Genomic DNA, 2,587 nt, shown 5'->3' on the forward strand with positions numbered 1-2,587 from the left:
AGATACTTATTTTGCACGTCTAAAATCTTTCTTCTAATTAATAAAGGAGCACTTAATCTTCAAATGCTGAGCTACAACTAATAAAAATAAACATAAAAAGATTCGACAGCCCTGAAACTTAGAATATACAGCTTACAATCACTTTATTTTGGTTATAAAAAGGTTGTGATCGACATATCATGTATTATTTCCATGCAACTAATTAATACACACTTATCTCTATTATAATTATCTCTCTTTAGTTTTAGTCTACCACTCATTGATCCCTTGGAAGAAATATGAGCCAGGGAAGAGTCAATGCAATGGCCACAGCAGCTTTTGGGCTGATGATGTTGCTAATTGGCCACTCAGTAGTGTTGACAAGTGCCACCAAATACGTTGTTGGCAATCGCACCGGCGGTTGGACTTTCGGCGCTAGTTGTAACTGGCCGTCTAATCCAGGAAAGCATTTCAAGGCTAATGACACCCTTGGTAAGTATATGCTTTCCACCAATGTATTGATATTTTTCTTCCATGTTAACTTCTCTTTTAAAGATTGTGACTTTCTTAAATTTTAAGATCTCTTACGGCCGGAAAAGTAAAAAAATATACCTTTAAATTAAACAAGGGATCCCATGAAACAACTATATCTCTTCCTTTTTTGAATTTGAAAGTAGAGCTAGATTATGTTTTTTTATTAGTATAAAAGGTTTTTATCTAGCTACTTATATGTATAACAACTTGCCAAAGGCTAAAACATTTGTTATTTATATAAAAATTTACTAGATTTAGGGACTATATAATATATTAGTTTAATTATAAGGGACTATTTTACTCAGTATCATATGTTTGCTTACTACATTCTTTTTTTTTCTTTTGTTATTTCATAATAACTTTTGTTTTACAAAATAAAGGGAGGGGGATAGACTTCATGGTCAAATTATTTTTCATTACGAAAAAACTATCTGCATTTAATTAAATTACCCCATATACTTGCAGAAATAACTTAAGATGAAAGGTTGCTTAAATTTAATTTTTATTGCAAACTAATTGCCAAAAATGGGTGTATATTTGTTTTAAATATAATAAGCATTTTAGAATAATTGACAATTAATAAAGAGTTAAAACATGCATTTTTTTTTTTACCGGAAAGTTAAAACATGCATTAAGCAAAGTAAAAACGACTCAAATTGTATATTTTATATAAATAGTTTGAACTACCTATTGAGGAATTTGTCTACTTCAAACAAAAAATAACAATTTTGTTCATTTGTTAGAAAATTTTAATTTGTACATACGTACATATTATATGTAATTTTCTACTTATTAACATCCATATACAACTTTGTACTAAATAAATTGATAATGTAAGTTTTTTTATATATATGTATTAATTTTATAAAGCATTAACCCATAATAATATAGCCGTAAAATCACCTAATTTATGTAAAGCCGTCAATATTTTACTCCAAATTAATGGACTACATCCAAACCCAACTCAATAATTAAGATGAATATTTTTTTTTGTAATTATAATTTCTTTTTGCTGGAAGTAGATATGAATTATTAATTTTTGTTTGTTTTGTGAATGTAGTGTTCAAATACAGCGCAGGTCACCACAATGTGGTGCGTGTAACCAAGGCTGGTTACCGGAATTGCACGGCTGCAGAAGGTGCGAGAGTTTATTCAAGTGGAAATGATCAGATCAAGCTTGTAAAGGGAAAGAACTACTTCATTTGCACTTATCCTAACCACTGCACATTTGGAGTCAGACTTAGTGTAACTGCAATTTAATTCACATGGAGTGCAAATAATCTATCACTAATTAATTAAATCCCACCTATATATATATATATATATATATATCTTTCTACAATAAAAAAATTATATATCTCGATGTCATGATAATAAATTATTGTTACTCTATATATTGATTTAATATTTGTGTGGAATAAGTTAACTTGTAATTCAAACCAATCCAATATATTGAAGGATTTTATTAAAAGCGCGCATTTACATACTAATTTGAATGCGAAGGCAGCCAGGTTCAAATCATCATACAAATATCTATATCACAAGTAGATTCAAAAAAAGATTTTGAATGACATTTTCTAAACTTAGCTTGACTAAAAGTAAATATTTTTTTCATGTTAAAAGTTTTAAATTATTTTTTTATTTTTAAACCAATTTCATATAATTTTTCAATGTTAGAATTATATATTTTTAGAATTTTATTAGTTAATTAAAATTGAGATAAAATTTGTGTAAAATGTGACTTTTGCTACTAAAAGACTATTTAGTGACTTAAGTGTTACCTGCAAATTACTTACTGACTTTTGCTGACAAAAATATTATTTAGTGACTTAAGTACAACCTTGCATACTGCATACTACATACTTATTGATTTTCGATGCAAATTTCTTAAAAATGTATTTTAGCAGTTTTACGTTATTTATTTTACTACATACTAGTTTTAATTTTTAAAATTGAAATTATATACTTAGTTAATATGTTCAACCTATTATGTTATTAAAAAAATACAAAAAAGATATTATGTTATTTTCAAAAGAAATATAAATTCAAGTTATGTTATGAAAATATATCTACA

At 27.0% G+C, this 2,587-nt stretch overlaps 1 protein-coding gene across 1 annotated transcript; it reads left to right on the forward strand.

Annotated features, from left to right (window-relative positions):
- The first annotated feature begins 302 nt into the window (after window positions 1–302).
- LOC133785007 (basic blue protein-like) lies at window positions 303–1,773 on the forward strand. Its single transcript, XM_062224266.1, has 2 exons — window positions 303–471; window positions 1,574–1,773. The coding sequence occupies exons 1-2, from the start codon at window positions 303–305 to the stop codon at window positions 1,771–1,773; spliced, it is 369 nt and encodes a 122-aa protein (XP_062080250.1).
- Window positions 1,774–2,587: the final 814 nt, after the last annotated feature.

The sequence above is a fragment of the Humulus lupulus genome, chromosome 6, assembly GCF_963169125.1.
Source record: "Humulus lupulus chromosome 6, drHumLupu1.1, whole genome shotgun sequence".
NCBI lineage: Eukaryota > Viridiplantae > Streptophyta > Magnoliopsida > Rosales > Cannabaceae > Humulus > Humulus lupulus.